Genomic DNA, 24,864 nt, shown 5'->3' on the forward strand with positions numbered 1-24,864 from the left:
GAATACCTTATTGTCTTTGGCGGCAACTTCTTTTCTGTTTTGAGCTTATCGTCTGACCGAAACAGTATCGTCCAGGTAACGGATGCAGTCATTGACGGCGGCTTAATTAAAAATCCTTGTTTAGGTATTTTTCTGTTTTAAGCCCCGATCGTTATCGTCCTGGCCGATATGAGTAAAAACAGAAATTCTAAGTCTCTCAAGTGTGTGTGTGTAGGGTTACTTAGCATCAGTCTCTTTGATCATTACAATAGACTCAATAAGAGAAAAAATAAAGTACAGACTGACTCAACCCTAAACCTACGCAATCTTGAACTGGCTTCGTTTGTTCGTCCGATCTTCGATTCCTGAAAAGTTGGAAGTAACAGTCAGTCCAAGAGAATCAATAGTGTTTGTCAATCATCAAAATATAAGTCATGAAAATAAATTTGCAACAATATTCATTAAGTAATGAAATATTGAAATGTGAGTCAACAATGAATATTATTGTTTTTGCGTATCACCATTCAAGATGACATATTGTATTACACTTTATATCTGTTTAATTAAAAGATAACACAAATGTCACATGGTTGCAATACATTTTTTTCCCCAAATGACTTCACACTCAGTTTAGAAAATTACTCATCATTGCAACTCAACTTTCAATGCTTTCAGAAACTACAAAGACAACCATAATGAGAATGCAACAAGCCGAATTTTGCATCCTGCATTCAAAAAGCTAAAAGGAAGAAAGCAGCAAAGACAATTCAACAACTTGGCAAGGCAGAAACCCATCTTGGAATCAAGACAACTATCTCTTGCACAATTCAAGAATTTCTGTTTTCTAGCTTTGGAGTTTTTCACATACTTGATACTCTCCATAATCTTAGAGATAGAAACATCTCTCTCTTTCATCCCTTCTTCCACAATAAAGTTTACTATAAGAGCACAACATCAAATATATAAAAAATCACCATTGTATAACAAGCCACCCCTCAAGTTCAAACGATTATGTAAACAATCCACTGAAATAGTATTAACGGAAGCATAATCCAAAGTTAAGCAAAAAAGTTTGTTCTCAATGTTCCATTCGTTAAGGAAAGATTGAAGCATCTCAAACAATGCAATCTCATCATGTGCGGGAGATATGAAACTAAAATTAATAATCTTTTTCTGTAGTCGCCAAGTATTGTCAATGAAAAGTACAATCAAACAAATACAACTATTAGTGTTGATAGAAATCCAAAGATTTGAAGTCAAACAAACTTTGCTAGTACATCTAATCAATGTTGATTGAATGTTGGCTTTCTCTATAAAGTACATCTTCTTACAATCACTTCGAGATGTATTTCTAGATGGTACATGTAGGTCTGGGCAGAGATAATGAAGAAATGCACATACACCGACTCATTCAACACACTGAAATGGTAGATCATGCATGATAATGGCAATAGTGAATAAATCATGAAACTCTTGGTAGTCAAACTTAGTGTTGGTTAAGGAAATATGTGAGTTAGAACTTGACTGCAAAATTTACTAGCATATATCATGGGTACCTCTTTTCTTGCAAACTTGTAAATGATGTTTTATGTTGCTAGTCCCATTCTTACTATCACATTGGTAAGTTGCATCACTTTTTTTGCATTTACATCTTTGTTTACGATCAACAAGTAAGGTAACATCTCATAATGACCCCATACATGTGGAAGTTATCCTTTTTGTTTTCTTAAGAACATTTTCTTTAACATCATCGTCACAAATATCCTCATCATCAATAAAATTAGTATCTATTTTGACTTCATCTCCTTCATTAACAAATACATTTTCAAGAATAAGAGTACTATCAACAATAGTATTGGATTCCTCTATCTAACAAATGAAATTAAACATAGTTATTATTTATTAGTTACAAACAGTAATATACAATTGAACAACCAAAGATTATGTAGCATTTAACCAAAACTCTACCAACAATAGTATTATGCACTGAATCCGTGAACCAAGGAACTCAATAACACCAAATTGCACTGAAGCACTGAACCATGCATTGAATGATTGAAGAACTACCGAACTACATAACTGCAAAAGATGAGAAGCATATCACAGACGACAGAACTACAAAAGTATAGAACTACAAAAGCATAGTACAAAACTATCAATCTGCCACAGAATGATAGAACTGCACAATACACATAACTTTCAACTTAAAGAAGACTATGATAGAACTTCTACATAAGCATAACTTCCTGAATCACGACAACAACAATACAATAACACTGTAACAGTCAGCTAGTTTGCCATTATGAAGAAGATGATGAGGAAGATGCTCGAGGTCCGAACCAAAACTGTCTTGAGAGGCGGGGGGAGCCACTGCCGGCCAACGAAGTGGAGGAAACCCTTATCCGATAAAGAGAGGGGAAGATCTGGAGGTGGAAATGTTGGGGGAAGAAGAGGAGATGCCACCTTTGGAGCCCCTTCCAAGGAGGGGAATGAAGAAGTGAAATTTTTTGTGGAGCTGTAGAGTTTGGAAGGAAAAAAAATGGGGTGAAGATAGAAGCACCAAGCATGGATAAGCCACCCTTATAGTAGTATCAAGGGTTGTTCTAGCCAGTTCAAGGGTTGCCTCCTCCGCGAGAATCATCTTGAAGGAAGGAGTATCTCCTATCAATGTTCGTCTGTGATGTCATCGCCAAATCCAAAACGAAGATATTAAGATATTGATCAGGGAGATGCTCAAGGAAGGGATCATTCGATCCAGTGTTAGTATATTTTCTAGTCCACAGCTATTAATATAGTGCTTCAACAGTTCAACTACAGTTGCCTTCATCCCAACTTGAGGACAAGGTGGCTCTTTGGAGGAGAGTATTGATGGACTTGCGAGTAAGCCAATGGGCCTCACTAGGGTGGGCGGCGGGTAAGAAAAGAGAGGAGAATTTGCTTATGAAAGTTTTAATTACAATTAGGAGGGAATTAATTAGTGAAAAAGTATAATTTGAATTCAAATTTGAGAGGGAATTATTTAGGGAAGCTCAGGGGACTTAATATTCATTATGTAAGGAGGAATCAAAGGAAAATTGCTTAGGAAATTTTAATTACAATTGAGAGGGAATTAATTAAGGAAAGATATCTAATTTGAATTCAAATCTAAGAGAGTAACTGTGGTTAATTTGGGAGTCAATTAATGGAGTCTATTTAAGGCTAACATGTGGTGATTTTAAATTATGTTTTTGTTTGCTGAAATTAGAAGTTCTTAGGTTGTGAGGGCTCGAGCCGACGGCTAGGAATTTGAGAGAACCGGATCTTCTCTCCAATTGAAGATCCAGTTGTATCTTGCTATTTTCTTTCGTATTTTTTGCAATAAAAGGATTTGTGGTGTGTTCTTCTTCCCAAATTCTTCTTGCGGTTCGCTGATTTGATAGAAATTGCATCTACTTCCTATCAAATTGTAGATATGTATGAGTACATATACATTGATTTCTTGTGTTGTACTTTTTTTTGTTGAAATTGCATCCACTTTGTATCAAAAATAAATCTAAAGTAATCAGCTTCAACCAATGTTTAAAATTGCGTATTTGGGTATTGAGGCGTTTTTCATTTGTGAGGCGAGGCGTAAGCCTCAAGGCGTTTTGAGGCGTAAGCCTCAAAATCAAAAGATTGCGTAAACATTAAATGATAAAAATTTTATATACTAATGAGTGAATAATATAAAACATAAAAAAGCATAAGATATGAAGTGAAATCAAAATATCCCAATAATAAGACAACATGAAATATAGTCAACTCAAAATTCTATCTTTCCCAAATCCTAGTATTCTTTTCATTAACATATAATTCCAATTTCCAAAAATAAATAGCAATGACATATCACATAAGAACTCATAAGTCATCAGCATTGTCATCACTAAGGGGTTCTTCATTTGAATCATCATTATGACTAACTACTTTCTCCCCTTCCTCCTCTCCTATAGAGTCCAATGTCGGGCATTTACTTCAAGATTTATGTAAGTTTTAATATATATAGCGTGAGGCGTAAGCCTCATGCCAGTGAGGCGAGGCGGGCCTTAACCAAGTTGAGGCGCAAGCCTCATAAAAAAATTCGAGGCGTAAGCATCGAGGCGTTTTTTACTGGAATTGCGCAAAGGCGGGCCTCAAGGCGAGCCTCATATTGCGCAATTTTAAACCATGGCTTCAACCAATAAGCTGATAATAATATGGTCTAGATCAAGGAGCCCAATTGAGTATCCCAAGCTAGATGCCAGTTTGACATGAAAGAGTGAATAAACTCAAAACAAGGAATGCTCCAATCTTAAACTTGCCCACCACAAATAAGGAGAATGTGGTGCCTACTTGGGGTACCTCCAAATCAGTGACGATAAGAAGCAGTTTATCTAGAAATTGAAAGGATTACATGTGGTGAGAGGGATTGAACCTTGATGAAAAATAGGTGAAATTTTGGTAGGAGAAGCCTTGTTGAGATTCTAAAGGCATCAACTCCCCAACAACATCAATGAAAGATCGAGGGACACTAGCAACAAGAGAATTAATAAGCGTCGGTGATCGCATCACAGGAGGAACCATAGGGGAAATGGCGACCATATTAATCGATGGTGGTGAAGCAACAACCATGATATGGGAAATAAATTAAGGAGCTAGTTGTGGAGGAGATGAAAAAGAACCCAATGTGTCATACTTAGTAGGAGGCAAAGAAACAAGACGTGGGAAAGCATTTAATTATTGGAAAGAGTAAAAGCTCAAAATAGTCCCCCGACTATTGATAAATGTCCAATTTAGTCTCAGAGTTTTGCATTGCTCCAATTTAGTCCCTCAACTTGAGCCAATTTAGCCTCAAAGCCTAAAATAAGAGTTAAAGCTAACTCCAAAGTTAAATGCTAACTCCAAAGTTAAATATGAAAGGTATTGTAGATACTACAAGTGAAAATGAGATTACATTTCTTATATTGTTAAATCTTGTCTAAAGAACTAACTAATTTGAAATAAATAATTTTATGATATTTTCTTGGGAACTAATGATTTAGATTACATTTTTATGGTTAATATTTCTTGACACGGTTTTAACCACTTATATATATTTCTCTGACCCTACAACATGGGATTTTATTAATAGCTGAAGTACATTTCTTTTTCCCTCCATTTTAGATTCATTTTGAACATTCTTCCCTTCTTTACCCTTATTACTAAAATTTGTTAGTTATCTGATCTTGTAATTCTTCTTCTGTCAATTAGATTAAATGGGATGAACAAGATGTTCTGCAGGGATTGAGAGCTGTAAACCCTTGGCAAGTGGAGTTGATATCATCTGTCCTACCATTTCACGTCATGAAAAAGCTCAAGCTTACTGAAGGCCTTAAGGTATTAGTTGAAGGACATGGAAACATGACCTTTTCAATAACAGGATTTGGTGGCACAGGGATGCAGAGCTTAATCCCAGCACCATACAATATCAGTGAATCTCCCTCTGGCAAACAGGGAGCCAGGCATATTTTCTCTAGTCTATCGTCTTCTTTGGTGCCCAGGAGCACTAATCAGGTGCTCTCTGATAATATCCATGGCTTTGACAATGCATATTATCCAAATGTATCAAGATCTGACGGTATAACCCAAGTCGTTAAAGAAGTAATCCATCACAATGGAGTGGAGATTGCTAGTGCGTGCAAGACAACTATGAAGTCACGAAAAGGATCAATTCAGTTATTTGGTCAGGTCATTGAGACGGAGCAGCTAGACGATAGAAATGTTTCAACTGAATTTCCTCTCTCATTCACACATAAGCAACTGCTTGACAAACAGATTAGGGTTTCAGCTGTTGGTGAATGTAAGTAGGGGAGCCTTTGCAGCTTGTACAGGTACTAAAATATTACATTTCTCTAGTCATTAAATTCATTTACATGTGAAAATTTTGACTTCAAAATCAATGCATCGGAAGGGAACATCTTTTTTTTGAGATTTTGTTGGTGTTAATCCTTAAGATTGATTGTCATTTTCCTCCCAAATCAGTAAGTTAGGGTGTGGCTGTCTATTTTTATTGGTTCAATGCTTGGCTTGATTATGTGTTATTGGGCTCTGAATTCAATTCGAATATCAAGGATTGCCAAAAAACTGGAATGATTTTTTTTTTTGAATCTAACTGGTTAAAGTTAACAAACCAACTAATAAGTCGAGCATGAAGTTGAATTAGTCAAACTTCGATGGAATTGAGCCAGCTTGAGATTAGATTAAAATGTTTTTTTTTTTTGATGTATGTAGGAGTGCATCCATGTAAAGGTGATGCATCACAAGTTAAGCTGATTGTGATGAGAAATAAGCAATTATTAACTAGGCCTAAATCTAAGATTAGATTTGCTACATGAAATTTGAAACTTTGAATTATAAGACAAGGTAATTGGTGGAAATTGGGATAAAAAGAACAGTTAATATTATTTTCTTACCAAATAAAACAAAACTAAGTGAAAAGGAGAAAAATCTAAGGATATTGGAGAATGTTTTAAGTTGTTTATATAAAAATATATTTATAGGATTGAAAATAGGCTAGTTGTGGATAAAGATTTTAAAGATAAATTGTTGAAGTTAAAGGGCTAGTGATATGATAATTGCTATTAAGATAATTATTGATGACGAAATTATGATGTGAGCAGTACTTATGCTCTTCGAGATGGCTAAGGAAATTTTAAAAATCGTTTATGGAGAGGGTTGAATGAACTACTACAAAATATACTTCTGAAGAAAGGATAGTTGGAGGTGATTTAAATGACATATAAGTTCTAGTAGGATAAGTTATGAGCAGATTCATAGTGATTATGAAATAGTAGATAAAATTTTAATTAGAAAACCTATCTTTGGTTTCATAGCAGTCTATGACCTTGCAAAAATGAACATATACTTAAGAAACAAATACACATTGTTATTTATAAAAATGGAGTTACCAACACAAATAAATTTCTTTTTGGAAGATTTACTTACATATTTGAAACTCTTTTCAAGAAGTCAATATCAAAGTCGCTTCATTATGAGGATTACTGTAGAAGATTAATGAAGGTCTAGAAATAGACTATATGCTGATAAGGAGAGGTGTTGGTCAAATGAGGAAGTATAAGGGGTGATTAAGAAAAGAAATTCACTTTGAAAAAAGTGGAAAAATTGAATGGTTTTAAGGATTATAATGATTATAAGAATGATGGAAGTCTTACAAAAAGGATAATGAGTAAAGCAAAAGCTAAATTTTTTATTATTTATATAATAGGCTTGGTGTTAGTGAAGGAGAAAAAAGATGTGTATAATAATTTAACTAAGAGTTAAAAGAGCTGGGACCAAAGAAAATTATTCTAAAGTTCACGAAAAGCCTATGGCTGAACTAAGAGGATTCTATCATCAACAAGTCCATTATGCACAAAGCTTTGGACCGATGACTTTTTGCCATCGACCTAGTATAAACCTAAAGGGTTTAGGTCATCGGCATCTACCACTTCATCACGCCCGCCAAAACTAGAAGCAAATGGCAGAAGACGTACAAATCTTCTGACAAGTCACTAAAGACAAATCAGATAACTCTTCACCAAGTTCGCCATTCCAAAGCACTAGGAGAAGGATCAAAATCTCATGACTCAGGCCAAAGCCGCAGAAAGAGTACCCTAGATGACTTCTACAAATGTCCCTAAAGACTGGGGGGCATTTTAAATATTTATTTGGGTCGACAGCGTGCCGCATGTCGAGATCCTCAAATAAATATTTAAAATTTTGGCAAGATACAACTAGATAATAGAAGAATGTTGAGCATATACAGAAATGCTATAAACTAAAGTGATCATGGTGATTAAAGAGAACAAATGGTGGCGATGTTATCCACTAGCATCAATCTACAAAGCCAATACATCAGTCATCTATGGATACATCTAAGAGAGCAGTGAAGAAAGAAAATCTTATTGTGACATCCAAACAAACTTTTGGAGATCCACTAAATGAAAATCTTAGTGTGACATCCAAATGAACTCTTGGAGATCCATTAAATGAAACCCTTGTGTGATATCTAGAACAAATATCTAGTAATCCACAGAGTCAATTGGCATACAACAAACGTGGTTCGCTATAGACGCGAACCACATTTGTTTGGGGGGGGCATTTGTTAACCTCATTATAATACCCAAATAACATAAAAATGAAATCATACCTCATACCCATCGAGTCCCTGAAATCCCCCTGTGATCTCCGCCAAAATCCAGAAAATCCATTGAAATATCGCTGAATCACTGTAGCACGGCGTCGTTCGAGTGACTTGCAGGAATACTGCTCAAATCTTACGATCCGTAGCCACTCTCATCATTAAATGCCCAACCAAGCGAAGCATTTGCTGCTCTCACACTGCTCTCGACTCCAAGCCACAGCTGAACTCCACATCTTCCTCCACTCTTTCTTCCCGAGGTCCCTGCCCTAGCTCTCGTCACTGCCTCCCGATCCTCAGAGAGAGAGAGAGAGAGAGAGAGGAATAGAAATCCCTACCTCCTTCATAAGCTCCGATCGAACCTCTTCCTCCCTCCTCCGATCAAAACCCGAACTCCACTTTTTTTGCATGCTCCTTCGGACTCTTTGTTGTTGCTCGACTTCGCCTCTTTGGCGACTTACCCTTTGGCGACTTTCCCATTTGTTAACCTCATTATAATACCCAAATAACATAAAAATGAAATCATACCTCATACCCATTGAGTCCCCGAAATCCCCCTGCGATCTCCGCCAAAATCCAGAAAATCCATTGAAATATCGCTGAATCACTGTAGCACGGCGTCGTTCGAGTGACTTGCAGGAATACTGCTCAAATCCTACGATCCGTAGCCACTTTCATCATTAAATGCCCAACCAAGCGAAGCATTTGCTGCTCTCACGCTGCTCTCGACTCCAAGCCACAGCTGATTAAAATTAATTTTTAAATTTTAATTAATTATTATTGATGATAATTAATTAAGTTAATTTTAAATTAACTTTTTAATTGTGATTAATTAGTATTAATTATAATTAATTATAATTTAAAAAAAAAGATTTCCTTGTCTCGATAAGTGCACAAACACCATCGTTGTCGTCATTCGTAGGTATAACTCCCCAAACTCAGATTCTCGCCCTCGAAGTTCGCGGCGCACTGGATAACCGTCTATACACGCCTTTATTGCGCGTGGTGGGATGGGACCCCGGTGCGGCGCCTACGATGAGGCGGGTAATCACCTAAAAGCCCCATTTCGGAGTTCGTGGCGCACCGAAAAACTGCTTATACATGTCTTTTTTGCACGTGGTGAGATGGGAACCCGGTGCAACGCCTACGACGAGGTGGGGTCACTTATAAGTACCATCGAGCGAGGGGAAAGCAAACTGTCTTTTTAAACAACTACCGTCAAAGACCCCTTACACGCCTTTATTGCACGTGGTGGGAATAAAGATCACGGCTGCGGTGTCCTTGTCCGAGGACACCTATCATACATGCCTTTATTTTGCGTGGTGGGAAGGCCCAATTTCTCGTAGTTTCCCCTAAATGGGGGAGACGTCGAGAGGCTGCCGAAATTTCAGGTGAATGCAAGACTTGACTTGGACCTAATTTGAACTCAAATGAAAATGAACAACAGACTTGTGAGCTCGAACTTGAATCTAATGGACCTAAATGAACTTAATCTCAAATGAATTTGAAAAATATAAGACTTGATTTTGATTGAACTCAAAGGACCGCAGGGAACATTGAACTTGAGCTCGATACTTGAACTCAAGCAAGGACTTGATTTTGACTACAAGGTTGAATGAAATTGAATTGAACAAGGTTACTTGAGACTTAGAACTTGGTTTAAACCAAGTTAGAGGGACTTGACTTGAATAATTTGAGCAAGGACTTGAGCTTGCTAGTTGAACACTTGGACTTGTTGACATTAACTTGAACTTGGACTTAAGTTCAAAAGAACAAATACATAGAACTTTGAACTTGGGCTTGATCTCAACAGGATTATTTGGGACTTGAACTCAAACAAACGACATAAGACTTGAAGCAAATCCAACCAAGAAGAATTTGATCTGAATCCGAATTCTAAATAGAAAGTGAGCTTCATTCAAACCACAGGAAACATGTCACAAGCTACTAAACGGTGAATTGGATCTCAAAATGATAAATGCAATCATGTTTTACAAAATAGTGAATTCCTAATCGAAAGCAAGTGAATGAGGTTAGGAATTGCATTTTGAATAAAAGACTTCAAGTATAACTTGCTTACAAACGCTACTCACTCACAAGCAAATGCATCGATGTCTTGTGGGATATTTGAAAGCCAAATCATAATAAATCAGGCAAATTATCAAATGAAAAGTAAAGAATGCAGCATGTCTATGAATAATGAGCTGTTGCATGATATGTTTATTAGCAAGGTATGAAGGTAGTGGTTAACAAGGAGCGAGGATGAAATCATAGACTAGTCATAATACGATCCCCCTCCATCCTAACGCATGCATGAAATGGGTACAAATGAATGCAATAGCATCTTCATCATCAACAACAATTCAACATACAAGAATGAAGTATATAGAATCTTGCAAACTATAAAGTGAAATTGGACATCAGTTCGTACAATAGTCATGCAAGAAGATACAGTAATTCATACATCCAGGGTGTCGTTTACAAATGGCTATAAGAAACCAGTCATAATAAAATCCAAGTTGCTCAGGAATGGGAATTGAAGATCCGAGATACTTTTAGTAACTTACACATAAGCGATAGCAAATAACAAATGTTGGAGATCATAACATCTTTGCAGTCAACCATCACTCAACATCAAGCGAACACACTGAGTCTCTACAAGTCATAGTAGTCAATATGCAATATAAGATACTCGCAAGTAGAATACGAAGAGCATACAAATGATAACAATTGATTCACAGTATTCATCTAATCATGCAATCCGGTGATAGATGTGGAGAGTTGTGATGAGCGAAGAATAATATCTCAAGAGGCATGTAAGTAAGAGGAGCTAAAACAAAATCATCTCAGATCATTTACACAAATCAATCTGCATGCAATGATACATTCATGAATAATGCAGTAGCACATTCATAAAAGATCTGCAATACATACAAGTTCGCTACGAATACAAATGCACGCACCATATGCCATATGTGGGTAGATACAAAAAGACTTCAGTAAATGCAGTATCATGTAGTCAATTCCAATCCGTGAATGAATACATCTACCTACCTACACGCAGTAGTAGCGGATGTACTAAAAAGATCAAAGATCATAACAAAACACATGAAGAATGTGATAAATGCAATTTCCTACGAGCTGCTGTAGGAAACCCATTATACACTTAATATGCCGTCTACAAAAATGATGCAAGGAAACTACAGTAGATAGCAACATCTACTGACAAAAGTAGGAGATTCGTTAGAGCATTACAATCTACCTACAGAAAGAGACAAGTAGTGTACGACAATCTACCTAAGCAAAGTAGCAAACAATTATGTTCAAAAGCTGCTACAACATGCCACCGGATCCGCAACACTTGTATTAGCGAACATAAGGCGTATATAAGTTCTTAAATGAAATGTTGTGCATTCAAATGATAGTTAATTGCACAACTAAAATATCTGAAATTGCCCCCGCACATGCACCGTAATATGTATGCACATAGATACACTAAAGGGGTAAATACAATCACAATCCGTATGGGTCTCAGCGAGCGTGCTATAAATATACACGTGACGTCTAGAGATGCTGCGCGAGTTAATAAGTGAATTCAAGTTCGAACCCGATCATTCTATACGGATCAATAAGAGTAGATAGGGTTCGAACCATTAAACAAATATACGGTGGTGGTGACCGATATATTTGTCTAAATACATCATATTAGGCCTTCAAGGCCTATAATCAAAAGAATTCTCCAAGGCACGGCCTATGAAACCCGACCCTCTGTCGGCAAACTGATAGAGTCGACAGGGTTTAATTATAATATGCCCCAAACACCCGCATGGGCCTCGAGGAGCGTGTTTTGGATACACACATGATGTCTATGGATGTTGTATGGGTCAATAAGTGAATTCAAGTTCGAACATGATCCTTCTATGCGAATCAATAGAAGTCGACATGGTTCGAACCATCAAACAAATATATGGTTACAGCAACCGATATACTTGTTTTAATACATTCATATTAGGCCTTCAAGGCCTATAACAATGAAAATTCACTAACAAAGGCATGAAGCCTATGAAACCCGATCCCATATCGGCAAGTTGATAGGCTCGACAATGTTTAAGCTTTAAATGGAAATAAACCCAAATACCCTGATGATGGTTGTGTTGAATATGAATCTTAACTGGAGGGGTTAATCTCAAATATTTTAAAATGCTCTCAAACTTCCACAAAATTCAAATATTCTCAAGTGACCTCAAAGTCACCCCGATGAGGGCTGCGTTGAATGCAAATCTCAACCGGAGGGATCCATTCCAAATAATCCAAAATGACACTCCAAATATCCACAAAAATCCAAAAGTCCGCAAAAATATTAAATCCAAATATTTAAAATGAAATTCAAACCATCAAATACTTAAAGCAAAATCCATCCACCATTCGCAACAGTTTACCGAGGTAGACAAATCTAAAAATTACTTCAGCTCACAAAGAGCTAAATATCTAGTCGAAAATATCACTAGGATCTATTATCAAACAATCTCCTGCCAGTAAGGATGTGGTACGTGTCGTCTGACCGGTAGTTTTGTTGTCAAATGGCACCGCAGGATAAACGGTTATGACCCCGGGCCCTCTGAACCAAGTGGTTTTGTCGCCAAATGGCACCATGAAATACTGGTTATGGCCAGAGCCAATACGTTCCTTAGTGGCATCAAATCATTGAGATATGAATCAATAAGATATGATCGATAGGGCACAAAGCCCTTTATCAGCTAAGGTGGATCCAAATTTGTCACCTTAAATAAACATTCACCACAGGTCTACAAGGTACCCTTGGACAAAGCATCCCATGGCTACTGACAAGGATCCTTCTGTCAGGTTGGGTCGACTATCTCCTCTGACTAAGTAGACCAGGGACAATGATGGTCCGGGACGAAGGGACCATGATGGTCCGGGATGACGGAACCATGGGATCTTGATCAGGTCCATCATTCATTCCCCCACCATTCGCTTTAAGTGCAAGATGGTCAAATTTCTATTTTAATATCAAACCCTTTTCAAATATTTCAACCCAAATTTTCGAACATCCAAACTTTTCAAATACTTATGCCCATGCTGCTATTATATGCCAGATAACACGTATTCTCTACGTATCTGATTGATGACTAGCCTTAATCGAAAGTTCTCTCTCGTAATCGGGAGGGGTAATTAATTATGGGGGCTTGCGCCTATAGGAAACCAGAACTCAGATCATAAAGTCCTCGCAAAATGAGGGCGAAATCTCTGGATAGTGTCTTATCTACAAACCCATCTGCCTTCCAAAATTTACCCCTGAACTTAATCTGTTAAAACTCCCTCGCCTAAGAAAACCATCAGCAGGTGGAGGCCAGGGCTGAATTTTCAAAGCCCACATTTGAGAGTCAAATTTTCATTTAAATCTAATAAAAAAAAATCATTTCTAATTTTTTTAACCAAGTCTTTTTAGGTCTACCTCTACTTTTCTTAATATAGGTCAGATCTAATATATCTACTCTCATAATCGAGTCATCAGAAGATCAACATTTTATATTACTGAACCATCTAAGGCGACTCTCTAATTTTATCTGCCATTGGAACTACTAAAACTTTTTCACGTATACTCATTTCACATTTTGTGTCTAATAGTGAAGCCACTCATCCACTTGAGCATCCTTAGCTTTGCAATAATTAACTTATTTTTATGCTTCTCTTTTAACGGCCAACATTTTGTGCCATAAAACATTGCAAGTCTCACCACCATCTTATAGAATTTTCCCTTAAGTTAGAGGGATACTTTTGTATCACACAACAGGCTCGATGCATTCCTGCACTTCAACCATCCAACTTGAATTTAACTAATAATATTCTTGATTTATTTGACCATAAGGTCAAACAATAGACTAGAGATATCTAAAACGTGTACTCGAATTAATAACTTGATCATCCAAAGTCACAATCCCTCCACTATATTTGTTACTACTAAAATTGCAATCCATGTATTTAGTTTTAGATCTACTCAAATGAAAACTTTTAGACTCTTAAGGTTAATCTCTGTAATTCAAGTTTACCTTCAATTCCCTCTTTAGTCTTATTAAGAAAATAAACATCATCTGTAAAAAGAGTATGGCAAATGTGTTTATTTATATTATTTTTAAGCCAGACGACCTTTTCACTATCGTACATACAGTACTCTCGAAGAACAATATTTTATTTATTTATGTATTTATTTATATGCTTTGGTTTCATGTGATCATTTGTAAGATCTACCTAGTTTAATCGAATATTTTATTTTGCTGTTGTTTTATTGGAATATTATTTATGTTTTTGTTTAGATTTAGGTTCACATTCACCAACACATATTCTAAGGTTTTGTTTAGGAGAGCTTTCTTATTTCTTTCAAAAACAATTTTTTTATACAAATTAAAAAAAAATAAAATTTTGTGCTAGAAAGTTATTTTGAAAAGCAATAAAAAAGTTATCCCAATATTGATAGATATATTTTTATTGAAAGAGCAATTGCCTGTATTCTTCAGCGCCTAACACATTCTTGCTTCCAGGTAAAACTTTTCCTCATTTCTTTTAATAAATCTGTCATGTTGAATTCAGTCTTTCTTCACTTTCTCCCAAAAAAACAATTCCTGGTAGCATAGAGCTCATAATCTTTCCTTTTTTATGCTTAATATCAATATTCTCTGACACAATCGAAAGATAAATCAAAAGTAGATCCATATAAATTTGAAAAGACGAATGAAGGTTTTTCCCTTTTCTTTTGCAGCTGTAACCGGTGAAGGAAGCAGAATATAAATGGTTGCTTTTTCTTCTTGCTTGGACTAAAAGCTTAGTAACTATGAATTCAACATTTCCATGTTAGCTTCTTCTACTCAGTTGATAAATGTTTAGCTGCTAATTTTGGTGTTGGTAGCACTTATCCTTATGTTTAAGATGTACTGTGACCCTTCTTTTGCTTAAATTATCTGACAATCATGGTCAAGTAGACATTGGTTGATCATCAGTTTCTGCCATAGAGGTAGCCTCTAGTGATTATATTAACTTAATTGTAATATGGAGTCTAAGGTTTTATTTAGGATGGCTCTTTTACTGTTTCTTAGAGCAGCTTTTTAGTACAAAAATTAAAATTTTTTAGGTTGGGATGATAAATCGGATCATTTTTTGGATTTATTATTCTGTGCGGAGTTCGGAAGGCATTCGGAGACCGATAAAAATGTGCCACATCACCACAAAATGTATCGCGCCTGGTACCGAGCGCTTAACCGGACGGGTGAACTGTCCGATGTCCGAACATAAATAAAAGCTCTATTTTTTGACACTCAACTCATTTTTAATGATTTATCATTTTTTTTAAAAAAAGTTGTGATTACTTTTATTTAGAATGCTTTTCCTTCGATTTATATCGTATGATTTATTTTATATTTTTACAGTGGCTGATTTGATTTGAGGACCAACGGCTATTTAATAGATAGATTAGTTTCAACCGTTTCAACGTTGAACTAATCAAATGGCTGATCCGATTCATTATAAAAACCATTTTTGCATTAAATCGTAGCAAATTAGCTAGAACTGTTTGTTCAACTGATGAACCGACTGGTTCAATGAACCATTTGTTTGATTATTTTTATTTTCTACAATTATTTGGAACGTTTTTACTTCCTATCTGCTTGTGATTTAATTTTCCTGCAGCTGATTTGATGAGACCAACGGCCATTGAATTAATGTATTTGTTTCTTCCTTTTTAAGTAGCCAAGGATGAATTAGCAAATTTATGGAACTAGATGGATGAGTGTTTCGGCTCTATGGGTAATATTACTAACCCTATTAAATGAATTTCTAATTCTATTATTATTATTATTATATTTTACTTTATATGCCTCATAAATTCATTATTCTCTTCAATCATGTACATGATAGCCCCATCATGGAACAATTATTAGGTTCGGACACCGGACGTAGTTCTACATCCAGAGGCTAATAACATGTCGTCACATGCTCTTACTCTTTACCGCGTGGCTCGATGACCCGACCCGGATCGGAACCCAGTATTGCTATGTTTGGGCAGTGGTAGGTATTGCTCAGTATTGTTAGGTATTGCTTGACAATAACGAGAAATACCGCTCTGTCAAGAATAATACCTGGCAAAATCATGGTATTGCTTGGTATTGCTCGGTATTGGTCTTGACAGAATGGTATTTTTCGTTATTGCCGAGCAATATTGAGCAATACCTAGTAAATACCCCGGTCTGCATAAATTAGTCAATACATAGCAATCCCGGGTCGGGTCGTCGGGCCACACGGTAAAAAGTAAGAGAACGTGGCATCATTTTACTGGCGTCCGAACGTAGAGTTACGTCAGGACACCTGAGCTAATAAAAATTCCCCATCATGCCACTTGAAGGAGTCGTTCTCTTATGCTTTTGGATCATGCTGATTCGTACTATTTATCAAATGGTTCATTTAATATAATTATACAAAAATGAAAGGCCATTAGGTATCATACTTTTAATAATTTAAAAGATTTATCACCTTGTTAACTAACTATGTAACTTGAGTATTCCGCTGCTAAAATAACAGTACAGTTTTACTATCTGCTCTCATCTCCTTCTCATTGAAGTTCTCAACTAGTAGGAGTGTAAATGAGTTGAGTAGTGAGACTATTAAGTTCGACTCATTAGTCAATAAATTAGCTTGAATCGAGCTGAGAAAATGAACTCGAACTCGACTCGTCCTTCAACTCCTCAGCTCGAGAGCTCACTTACAACCAGGTCCACCAATGACTCGCTTATACCCCTATCAACTAATCTTTAGGATCCACAACTTGAAGGAGGGCAAGTGATCCTCATCAACAGGTTGGAGAGTAGAAATTGTGCTGTTTTTTTTCTTTTTTTACTTGATTGATTTGAAAGTATCAAGTCAGGCATTTCTTAAACACCAGGCATATTTGAATTATCCTCAGCTTGTGAATTTTGCTGGCTGCTTCCACTTCTCATAAATTATTTTTGAGGATTTACATATATACCTATAATTTGCATATATTTATATATTTAATATGCAAAGTTTAATAATTTCTTATATAGCACTAAACAAGCTAAATTATATCAAAATATGTATTTTATTTTAAATGAATTCATATTAATGATGAAAATTGTAGTGTTATAAGTAAATATAAAGATATATATTAGATAAATAAAACTGAGCAATATGATGCAATCCTCCAAATTTCTTTTATGTATATCATCAAATAATAATAATGATATTTAAGGTAATTAAGACACTCGATCTCTTGATTAGCATCTAAAGCTCCCAACCAACAGACTATATTGAGTTGCATATTATGAGTACATGCTACAATATTAAGGTTTTATTTAGGGCAACTTTCTTATTGCTTTGTAAAGCTGCGTTTCAATAAAAAAAGAAAATTAAAAAGCACGAAAAAGCAGTGATCTAAAGTTATCTCAAACGAAGCCCAAATCAAACAAACCATACAAGTTGTGATTTCTCTCTCTTTTATAATTTCACCATCCTTCAAGAAAAGAAAATTTGTAAAAGTATATTTGATATGTTTTGCGTCGGGATGGACTTCAAACCTTAAGTCAGATTGAAATTAACCAGATTTCCCCTGAGGGTAGTGTCAGGGTTTATAGATCTGGGGTTCTTACTTCCTATGAGCGCAAGCACTCATAGTTAATTACCCCTCTTAACAAGTAAGAGAGAACTCTCGATTAAGGATGAATAAAATTTTAGATATTTTTAGTCTCAAATGGTGGGAAGATGGAGGTAAACCTGGTCAAGATCTCATGGTTCCGTCATCCCGGGTATACCATAGATTTCAGTCTACCAATAATAACAATCATTAACCGTAGTATCCAGGGAATCTGATTAGCAGCCATGGGTTGCCTCCTCTTAGAGATCCTGAGTAGACTGAAGTGGTTAGATGTTGATTTTAGTTTTAATTTAATTTGAGTTGGGGCTTACTACTTCCTTAGAAGTTGTCCGTTAATTTATTTAGTTTGGGACTTATGGCTCCAATTAGGAGTTACCCAGGGATTTAAATTTGATTTGGGGGACTTACGTCTTTTATAGAAAGTAGCCCAAGATTTTTAATTAAATTGGGACTTATGGCTCTCGTAGAAAGTAGCCCGAAGGTGGGCCTTACAACCTAACCCTATAGGCTAGGATGCCCGTAGGTTTGAATTACATTATTTGGGTTTTAGGTTCATTACAATTTATTTAGTAATTTTCCTAAAACGTTAGGGCTTACGACTTCAATTAAAAGTTGCACGATAATTTATTTAGTTTGGGTCTTACGGCTCCAATTAGGAGTTGTCCAGATAGTTTGTTTAGTTTGGGGACCCATCGTCTTACGACCTAGCCCTGTAAGCTAAGCGGCCCGAGTTGTGGGTCTTACAACCTAGTCCTTTTAGACTAGGATGCCCGGTGAGGGGGTTAGGTTTGTGTTATGACCTAAACATTTCCCTCAAATGTCGGACTTACGACTTTTATTAGAAGTGGCCGGGGTTTTAATTGGGTTTAGGGGTTAGGTCAATTTCTACCTAAAACTTTCCCCTAAGGTCGGGCTTACGACTTTCCTACGAAAGTTGCCGGGTAGTGGGTCTTACAACCAAGTTCCTATGAACGAGGCTGCCCAAATGAGGGGTCTAGGTTTGTATTATTACCTAAACGCTTCCCTCAGATGTCGGACTTACGACTTCTATTAGAAGTGGCTGGAGGTTTTAATTGGGCTTAGGGGTTAGATTAATTTCTACCTAAAACTTTCCCCTAAGGTCGGGCTTACGACTTTCTTATGAAAGTTGCCGGGTAGTGGGTCTTACAACCAAGTTCCTATGAACGAGGTTGCCCAAATGTTTTGAATTTTATTATTTGTTTGTTGGGTTATTTTGAGTTTGTGATTTTGACACTTCGGGATTGAGATTTTCTTTAGTGTTTTAATTTGTATTGTTGTGTGCTCATAACTTATTTCTTACTACACTGTGGCTATACTAGTTTTTCAGTACTTTAGCTTTTCTTGCTTCCCAGTACTTTTGTCTTACTAGTAGTTATATTTATTATTTTTTAGTATTGATTTCTATTTATAATTGTGCTGACTCTTATCTGCTTGATCATAGGTGTTCGTAGTCAGTGGTTGCAGTATCCGAGGCTTGCAGTTACAGAAGATAGAGCCCAAATATAATTGCAAGAACTCGTACAAGAGGGACTTTGGAGAACATGCAAAGGAGTTTGAAGGTTTTGAGTTGTTTGGAGTGGTTGTACAATTTATTTGAGAGTTATTATTTGGAAATGATTTTTGAAGAATTTGAGAGCCTGCATATGTCAAATAGTGGACAACATTCTTCCTCCCTTTCTCCATTTTGTTTTCATTGGCATTTTATTTTATTTTCCTACATTGTTCAATTAAATGCTCGCTATAAATTTTTAATACAAAAAATTTTCCTCAAATTTTAAAAAAATTAACTTTATATTTTAAATAAAATCCTTGTATTTTTTATATAACTTGACTTATCAATTAATTTTAATTTAATTTTAATTATTTTGATTAATTATATTTAACAATTAATAAAAAAAAAAATCAAAATTATGATTGCTCTCCAATTTTAAAATTTTTAATAGATCATTGTTTTTAAAAAATTTACTAATGACTACTGTCAAAATTTTCGACAAATTTCGGCAGCCACCCGGCGTATTTCACCGTCCACCGGAGGGAGAAATTGTGACAGCTTTTGCTCAAAATTCTCTTCCTACCCGGACCTAAGGTCAACGTGTAGGGCCTACGAGATTTAAATCATTCTGCACCAGGATTCTAGAGATCGACTGCGCGAGTCTTCAAATTGTTAAAACCATCTCGTCCGGACTTAAAGTCGACGGCACGAGGTCTTCGCATTTCAAACCACATCCCGGACGGACCTAAGGGTAAAGCGACGGCCGCGGGGTCTTTGACTCTTGCTTAAATCAATTTCTCCTTATTATATTTATTTTGTTTTGTCTTTTTTTTCTCTTTCTTGCTTCTCTCTCTTATATATAATATATATATATATATATATATATAATATTATATTATTTTTAATATAACAATATAATATATAACATTATATTATCATGTTATATATTATATAATAATATGTATAATAAAGGGAGAGAGGGAGCAGAAGAAGTGACAGTGCAATCTCTGCACCTTTAGGAAAGCAATGAAGCCGAACAGCAAGGAGCCAAAGGAAGTGACGGAGCAGAGGAAGCGACCGTGCTATTGCTACACCCGCGAAGTGGCGAAGCTGGACAGCCACGGGGAGTCGGAGAAGTGACGCATGCAATCTCTACACCGCCTGCGATGCAACGTCGGACAACAACGACGAAAAAGAGAAGATGGAAGCGAACCCTAGGCTCCTCCTAAAGCAACGAAGTTGAATCGCTTCGTTGGGGCCAAAGTCGAACAACAACCAAGGATCCGAAGGAGCATCTCGTGCGATCTCTTTGCCTTGTGCGAAGCAACAAAACCGAACAACAACGAAGAATAGAGCGCCTGTCGAATCGGAGTCAGAGAAAATGAGCGAATATCTTACCCCTTTCCGAACTCCTTCCTTCCTTTTATTTGTTTCCTTTGTCGAATGGTGGTTACCCGAGCGAAACAATGTGTCGTTCGGTGAAGTGGGGCCGGCGGAGAGCGTGAACTGCTTCGTAATTCTTCATTTTTTTTAAGTCAACAAATTGCCTCCTAACGAATTTATTGTGTGACTTTCACACAATAGATTCGTTGTAGCATTTTTGAACATTTAGCATTTATGTTAAACATTTTTTTTTTCAATTATTTAGACTTGTTAAAGTAGCTCAATCCTTAGATTTGTGAGCATAAGAGATTTAAAAGTTTTGACATTTATGCTTGTGAAACTTCACGGATGTAGCTCGACCCTTAAGTTTATGAGCATAGGAAATTTCAAAGGTTCATCCCTTAGGCTTATTGAACTCATGTGTTTTAGCTCGACCCTTAGGTTTATGAGCATGAATATTTCAATGGTTCGGCCTTAGGCTTATTGAACCAATGGATTTAGCTCGACCTTAGGTTTATGAGCTTAAGATATTTCAAAGTTTGGCCATTAAGCTTATTTAACTTTGTGGATTTAGCTCGACCCTTAGGTTTATGAGCATTGAAATTTTTAAAGTTCGGCACTTAGACTTATTAAACTTTATGAATTTAGCTCGACCTTTAGGTTTATGAGCTTAAGATATTTCAAAGTTTGGCCATTAGGCTTATTGAACTTTGTGGATTTAACTCGACCCTTAGGTTTATGAGCATATGAGATTTCAAAGGTTCGGCCCTTAGGCTTATTGACCCAATGGGTTTTAGCTTGACCCTTAGGTTTATGAGCATAGGAATTTTTAAGGTTCGGCCCTTAGGCTTATTGAACCAATGGGTTTTAGCTCGACCCTTAGGTTTATAAGCGTATAGATTTTCATGGTTCGGCTCTTAGACTTATTGAACCAATAGATAGGTTTTAGCTCGACCCTTAGGTTTATGAGCATAGAGATTTTTAAAGTTCGGCCCTTAAGCTTATTGAACTTTATGGGTTTTAGCTCGACCCATAGGTTTATGAGCATATGAATTTTCAAGGTTCGGTTCTTAGGCTTATTGAACTAATGGGTTTTAGCTCGACGCTTAGGTTTATGAGCATATAAGATTTCAAAGTTCGGCCTTTAGGCTTGTTGAACTTTGTGGATTTAGCTCGATCCTTAGGTTTATGAGCGTAGAAGATTTCAAAGTTCGGCCCTTAAGCTTATTGAACTTTGTGGATTTAGCTCAACACTTAGATTTATGAGCATAAAAGATTTCAAAGTTTGGCCCTTAGGCTTATTGAACTTTGTGGACTTAGCTCAACCCTTAGGTTTATGAGTATAAGAGATTTCAAAGGTTCGGCCCTTAGGCTTAGTGAACCAATGGGTTTTAGCTCAACCTTTAGGTTTATGAGCATAAATATTTTCATAATTCTCTTATTTTTATTTGGTAAAGGAGATAAAAATTTCCTCCTAATTTTTCAGGAAGGGATCGAATTTATCTCCTACATTGCAGAAGATTATAAAAATTGCCTCTTGTCTTTCAGGAGGGGAGTGAATTTTATTTCTCCCATTATAGGAGAATATAAAAATTTCCTCCTGTCTTTCAGGAGGAGAGTAAATTTTATTTTTTCTCCTTATAGGGGAAATATAAAAATTACTTCCTGTCTTTCAGGAGGGAATTTAGATGACTTTTGCCTGCAAGGCATATTTTCATACATAATATTCTTTTATGTTTGAAATTTCTTCAGATATTAACCATTAATTTGTGGCATAGACCTTTGACCATTTAGGTCTGCGAGTTGATAGGCACCTCCTTCATACACTATTTCAATGATGAAGGGTCCTTCCCATATTGGATCAAATTTGTCGCCAAGGTGACAGTGAGGGATTATAGGTCTTCGACGAATCAGAACAAGTTCACCTTCTTTAAAGCTTCTAGGACGAGCCATTCTATATGGGCCCTAATCATTCTTGCTTTGTAGGATTCTAAACTTTACTGAGCCTAAAGTTGAACTTCATCAAGAGCTCCAAGCTCTTCAAGTTGTAGAAGATCATTTTCTTCCTTGATTAATTCATATTGAACAACAATATGAAGAGATGGTAACTCAATCTCAAGAGGTAATATTGCCTCGGTTCCAAAAACCAGTGAGTATGCGGTGACTTACGTTGTAGTTTTATAAGTAGTATGTGACACCCTTTACCTGCCAAGGCTTCAACAGTTTCAAAAGCAACATCTACTTTTACCTCTTTTTTTTTTGGCTGATAAGATCTTCGATGCGATCTTACTAACAATATTACCCGCTTCATGTTGACATTCTAGTTCTTTGTTAAGAGTATCTTGATCATAAAGAATTATTTGAGGATCTCTAGCATTTACTGCTAGACAAATAATGTTGCTTACACCTTTTTTATTTATAAGATTTACAACTTGTACTTGGCAAGATGCAACTGATCATTTCATCAAGAAGAATGTTTGAATTATTGATTTCTTGGTCTTTCATCTGATGGAGAAGTTGTATTTCATGTTACAACCTTCTCACAACATCTTCAGATTCACTTTTTTCAACCTGCTTCTGAATGTGGGAGCGTTCTGTTTGTAGGAATTTCTTATTCTTAATTAACTCACATTTGGTCTTCAATCTGTAGATTTGAAGATGCGTTTCTGCGAGTATGCATTCTTTGATCAGGCTAATTGGGGACATGATCAACCATCCGGACAACTTCAATGTCTATGGGACCAATACACCCTTCCACTTCTTCATCATCATTATAATAATTATCACTTTCATCCAACTTGAGATCATTTCCAAATTGGGACCACCGCTTGCCAATGTATGATTGGAGAGTCGGGAGATTCATTATAGACAACATATTCTTCCTTCTCTGGAGAAACAATGTCAACAAAAGTTTTCTTATTGGGGGAAAACTTTTGGACATGAGATTTAAACCACACTTTATGATCTTTAAGATATTTGGGTTTCTCTGGAAACCAAACTTGTTATTTTCTCGCGATCACATACTGACAACCACCAGCATCAAAGTGTGTCGTCGAATGACGGTATTCATGACACGGTTGTTGGGGTCTTTGTTTATCATATTTTTTTACATAGACTTTTGCATGCAGGCTATAAACAAGCTCTCCCAACTTCTTTCTTCCATAATATGAGTGTTGACCCATACTAGGACAGAATTTTATTTGCTCTCGATAGTAGGAGGAATGTTAAAACTCCTTTCCATAAGGCTTTATTGAATCCTTATTATTCTGAAGATGAGCTGCATTTAAAGAAATTACCTCATTGACAGATCTTCTTAACTTTCTTAAAAAAATTTCTGTCTTTGACGGCCTTCAGTATCTTATATTTTTAATTTCACTTTTAGCATTGTTTATCTTCACCAACTTTCCAATGGATTGAAGTCATTATTAGTGGATACATTAGCTTCAATTGGAGGTAGTGGTTCTTCAATAGAGAAATGTCTCCTAACCATTAGCTTGAAAATCAGCATTGGCTTTACGACTAGCCTTCTTGGGAAGCTTAGTGTTTGTAGGTGGGATTTCAGCATTGCACTCTTCAGGAATTTCATTCTGAATGGCTGAATTGATGACAACCGATTTCAACTTTGAATCAGAAGTTTTCTTTAGAATGATCGGGAGCCTTGAAAACATAGAGGCTCTCTTGAGATCCTTTTCACTAATAGCTTTAGTAGTAGACTTTTTAGCAGCACCCTCAACAGTTAGTACTTCAGCAGTGTTCTCAGAAAGAAATTGCTAGAATTGTATGACTTTAGAAATAATTCTGCATTGAATGATTGCTCCGGCATATCTTGTGTTCATAATGACTTGAGGGAATTGAACTTTTGCTCCCTTGCCCAGTTTCACATTCATGAATGAGTTCACAGTCGTCAACAACTTGTCAACAGAACTTGCAAGAATTACAGTCAACCTAAATTCTGCTGGAAAAGAAAATACATAACTGCGTTGAATAAACATCTATATTTATTTATAGATGTTTTATTATTAGAGACTAAATATAAATTATATTTTCATTCAAAGATGGAGAGAAAAGCAATCCCCAGCGGAGTCGCCAGAAATCTATTGGCTCAAGAAAAATAGCACGAGTGTACAAATCCCGCTT

The 24,864-nt window shown here is 36.2% G+C and overlaps 1 protein-coding gene across 2 annotated transcripts in view; it reads left to right on the top strand.

Annotated features, from left to right (window-relative positions):
• The window catches only part of LOC110112371 (auxin response factor 17), a 29,597-nt gene extending 13,751 nt beyond the window's left edge, over window positions 1-15,846 (top strand). Inside the window, exons 2-3 of one of the 2 annotated variants that reach the window (XM_020844568.2) lie at window positions 5,224-5,843; window positions 14,931-15,846. In XM_020844568.2, coding sequence (XP_020700227.1) covers window positions 5,224-5,820 — 597 coding nt within the window. In that variant the 3' untranslated portion in view covers window positions 5,821-5,843; window positions 14,931-15,846. The remainder of the gene's footprint in view (window positions 1-5,223; window positions 5,844-14,930) is intronic. The other variant, XM_028696614.1, reaches the window with a different exon arrangement.
• Window positions 15,847-24,864: the final 9,018 nt, after the last annotated feature.

Source organism: Dendrobium catenatum, unplaced genomic scaffold, assembly GCF_001605985.2.
Source record: "Dendrobium catenatum unplaced genomic scaffold, ASM160598v2 fragScaff_scaffold_787, whole genome shotgun sequence".
In the NCBI taxonomy this organism is placed as follows: Eukaryota; Viridiplantae; Streptophyta; class Magnoliopsida; order Asparagales; family Orchidaceae; genus Dendrobium; species Dendrobium catenatum.